The following is a 4599-nucleotide window of genomic DNA, read 5'->3' as shown; positions in this document are numbered from 1 at the left end:
TCTAATGACGTCCTAAATGATCGTCCTTCCAGGTTTGCCTCGAAGCTTCGACCATTTATACCTAGGCGATCTAATGTCACGTACAACACGAAATATGCAGGGTCGGGTCCAATAAAATTACATATTTGTTTTAGCCATTGTTCGCCGATAATCGAAAGCATCCAATTCCAAACTTGTGGGCGTTAAACTGCACTCCCTGTATTTGTTTTTCTAATATTTTACCCGGTCGAGCATTCTAGCTTACTGTAAGGTTCGTTAGTTGCCGACCGGGGTAAGAAGCTTCATATCTTACTACCTTGGTTGGTAATTATTTATGTGCAGTAATGTTGTTTGTTTTGCGAATTGTATCTACCTGGCACAGCAAAGAATGAAACAATACTGTTACTAGTTCTGTAGCATGTAACCGTTTTATATCAATTTTCTTTCGTAATAATGTTCGATTATACAGCACATAAACGCCATCATCAACCATGCTCGAAAACTTACCCAAAATCATAAATTTCGCCAATATTTTAGCAGCTAGCGCGTACAACCATTCCCGAACCAAAAGGCGCCCGAAATGTTTCCAAAGGCGCATTGTTGTAGTACGATTATACAACGAAATGTTTCTTTTTTTCCCAAACACACGGCAACGCAAACGAACATCTCTGGGTGTGGATAACCTCAGCCCCGCGCATAGTATAACGCTTATGTACCTCGGTTCGTTATCTGTATTTAACTTCTTCCCTACATCTCCCCCTTGCCGTTCCCCAGTACTAGCTGATACGGTAGTAGCATGCATTCATGTACTGTTTCCACCTACATACATAGCTGCCTATGTCTTCGTTATTAATTTTGCAAACGTATCAAATAATTCGAGCATTCAAACGATTATATCCTATAGAAGCGGGCTCTCTAGGCAGCGTTGATGAAGGTGGTTTCGTTATAGGGTAGCGAAAAGTAGTACATAGCATATGATATCATGCTGTAATAATCGCAAAAGGATCATAATCCTTGCGGCAAACAATCTTATGTGACCGGACCGCTCACGTTTTTTTTATTCTTTGGCTGTTAGAGTTTGTGCAAACAGTAAGTTTTGTTGTAAATGTTGAAAACAGTTTTCATTCACTCTAAGACAACCATCACAATTTTAAATAAAATAATGTTAATCGTCCTTGCTACCTTTTTGGCGATCCAAAGGTAGCGTGCAACCGTGTTTTTCGTTTTCCCTTTGTTTCGTTTATTCGTATGAGAGAAAAATAGACTCCGCCCCATTTCTGGTTCGTACACACAGTGAACTATGGAGCTAAAACTGGTCAAATTACGGACCTTTCTTCGTTAAGATTTGACAATACATAAAAGGCATATATAGTGAGATGCTTTTTCTCAACAGCATCAGTCCAAAACATTTGCTCGTCCGTGCGTGTCGCTCGGTGTATAAAATTATCTATAGATTTTAAAATCTGCTCACTATCGTTTGATCGGTTGTGTGTGCGTACATGTGTTGTGTGGAAAATTTATGAACAAATCTATATTATCAATAAATGTATTGTTGCGAAAGTGAAGAACTCTAACAGTGAAGCATAGTGCAAACAAACAAACGAAAACACGGATCAATTGTTTGAAAACGCTTGTTTTGTGAAAATGCAAGGATTTAGAAATTACAGTATGGATGCACTGCAGCATCGCGAGACTAGCGTCGGATTAGCCGTGGATCTAATGGCGCACCAATATAGTTCAAAAGCGTCTCCTCCATTATCCCCACTAAGCGGTAAGAATCAAGCAGAATCGCTTCCGGTCACACAGTCATTAGCTTTATAAACTAGACGAAATGGATTGCCGAAGATCAAAGTGGTCGCTAAGTGGATATTGCTAAACAAGCAACAATAAAGCTGCGGAAGTACTTTTGAGCATGTGTAAAAATGGTCTCATCATTCCGAAGAGCCTTTGCCTTTGCTGGCGGCAAGATCCGAGCCACTTGAACCTTGATAAGTGAGGTCACACGGATGCAACTGTCTCTAGTTATTCTGCTTTCTATCCGTGCGGCGTTTCCGGTTGTGTGTCACTTTATGTGCTAAAAATGCTAAAGCCGCTCTTCTGTTTCCTCTCAGATTGCAACAGTCCACCTTCTTCGGATCATGGAGGGAATAACCAGCAACCACCACTAGACCCATCTGTTCGTCGTTACCGAACCGCGTTTACGCGAGATCAGCTGGCCCGACTGGAAAAGGAGTTTTACAAAGAAAACTACGTCTCACGGCCACGTCGCTGTGAGTTGGCAGCTCAGCTCAATCTGCCTGAGTCCACCATAAAGGTTAGTATCGTGTTCCCAGGACCAATACAGGTCACTTGATACATTTGTTGTCTTGAGCAACCATCATATATAACGATTATAAAATTAATATAATTATCACCTGTCTTTGTGGCGATGCCGCTCCATTGCGCTTTGTCGGCTCATTAGACAGAAAAGTCAATAAAATAACACCATCCTTTCTTCGTCGGCTCCTTTGCCCATGATCACCAACATTATGATTATGACGGATTCCTACGCATTCCGCTTGCTAATGAAATAAAATACGAAAATATAGTTGTTTGGATTGGAAAGATCGGTAGCACATTCCTCTCATGTTTTACTTTTTAGCTTCGTCAATTCAACGTAGGACACTATACTACCCAATTTTTATTGTTGTGTCGATGGCTACTGAAATGAAATAATTGTGCCCATTGTTGCCACTACATGCTTTCGAGAGGGTCTGATAAAAGGTGATAAAGGAGAAGTTTTACAGCTTGAAGGTGCTAATTGCGTCTACCGTATAGCTTTCTGCTTAAATTCCATTTCGGATTCAAACTGTCTTTGAATCCCGATGATTCACAATTTGCGCTGCTTTGTGGCTTTATTAAACCGTGAAACTCATCCTCAACACCCTATGCTAATGGACCGTTTCTTTATTTGTTCACCCCTTCTCTTATAGGTATGGTTCCAGAACCGGCGAATGAAGGACAAAAGACAGCGAATTGCGGTTGCTTGGCCCTATGCTGCCGTCTACTCCGACCCTGCCTTTGCCGCTTCGATCCTGCAGGCAGCAGCCAACTCCGTCGGCATGCCGTACGGTTACCCACCGGCTCCTATGCTAACCCAGATGCCGGTCATTCCACCACCGGTAGTGCCGGGTGCAAACAGCATGTCAGCAAGTGCTCATGCCTTCACAGCCTACGGATACCCGCGCTACACACCATACCCGCTCCCACAGCGCACAACCGCTACTTCATTACCCGTCGCCCCCGGAACTGGACCGACGACTCCCGGAGTGTATTCAGCACCGAATTCTATGCTGGTTACTGGCAGTATGCCACCGTCGCCATATGCACCGCTCAGCATGTCTAAGTCGCAAACACCTCCACAGGACACCGTCGGTACAGCACAGCATCAACTTCACCATCAAGGCCATAGCCCTGTAGCTTCGCCACATTCGGCGCTCTCTTTAAGCCCCGTGTCCGTGTCTAAGTTTGACACTTCCGCATCGACCTCCAACTCTAGTAATGCTAGCGTCAGTCCCGTCAAATCACTAAACGGGTCAACAAAGGGACTGTTACTTGCTGCCGCTGCCGCTGCGGCTGTTAACCAGTCTGTTTGCCCCCAGACAACATTGCTTCCTGTGACACCGGAGAAACCGAAACTGTTCAAGCCTTACAAATCTGAAGTGTAGACAAAGTTTGGAATACGGAAGCTCCTCGTGATGATGTGCTGATGGCCATAATTTAGCGTTTGTATCAAACGCGTCATAAAAGTGCACAGAATTATAACATATTGTACAACACTATGAAGCATTTAGTTGAAGTTTATCCTAGGAAGTGAAACTGTTCATTTATTTTATTAATTTATTGACATTATTGTAAGCATCTGTGAAGTAATAAGAGTATTGCAAGGTGTAGATATTGTATAGTTTATACTTATAACTCTGTATTTGAAATAATTCAAATGTATAGATCAATCTATTATGAATGGCCAGAAGAAAACAAAAACTTTTAAAGGTGCAAATGAAATAAGTTTTTATACAAAAACATCGCATTAAAAGTGTGCAGTTTTTAAAGTTTTTATTGTGAATCCGAAAACATTTACATACCTATTTCTTTAACTTTGGTTTAATAATACCGATGACGAAGGCTTGCTATCCTAAAGCAACGGTCGGCAAATTTTGCGGCTAAAAGAGGTAATTTGTATAAAAACGTTCGAAAAACGTGAAGAGCCAAATAGATAGATGACGGAGGGCGAACTAGGCGGTCGCCTGGGGCACCGTCGGTTTGGGGTAGATCCTCCGTAGATCGATAGTCTATTGTATCCAGTATCTATAGTATCGTTATCCAGCTGAGGCCTTAACTCGTCTTACCGCCTAGGGCCACTGATATTCTAAAACCTTCTTCTTTGGCACAACAACCGTTGTCGGTCAAGGCATGTCTGTACCACTAAGTGGGGATGGCTTTCAGTGACTTACTTATTACACATAGCAGGATAGTCAAACCTACGTAAGGGGATTCGGCCCATTCGGGGCTTGAACCCATAACGGACATGTTGTTAAGTCGTACGAGTTGACGACCAGCTGACTGGTCCGATTCTAAATC

The 4599-nt window shown here is 42.6% G+C and overlaps 1 protein-coding gene across 1 annotated transcript; it reads left to right on the top strand.

Annotated features, from left to right (window-relative positions):
- The first annotated feature begins 1388 nt into the window (after nucleotides 1–1388).
- On the top strand, nucleotides 1389–4001 carry LOC120901939 (segmentation protein even-skipped). Its single transcript, XM_040310314.1, has 3 exons — nucleotides 1389–1750; nucleotides 2091–2293; nucleotides 2952–4001. The coding sequence occupies exons 1-3, from the start codon at nucleotides 1624–1626 to the stop codon at nucleotides 3684–3686; spliced, it is 1065 nt and encodes a 354-aa protein (XP_040166248.1). The 5' UTR covers nucleotides 1389–1623; the 3' UTR covers nucleotides 3687–4001.
- The last annotated feature ends 598 nt before the right edge of the window (nucleotides 4002–4599 follow it).

The sequence above is a fragment of the Anopheles arabiensis genome, chromosome 3 (genome assembly GCF_016920715.1).
Source record: "Anopheles arabiensis isolate DONGOLA chromosome 3, AaraD3, whole genome shotgun sequence".
NCBI lineage: Eukaryota > Metazoa > Arthropoda > Insecta > Diptera > Culicidae > Anopheles > Anopheles arabiensis.
This window is presented reverse-complemented; position numbering and strand designations above follow the sequence as displayed.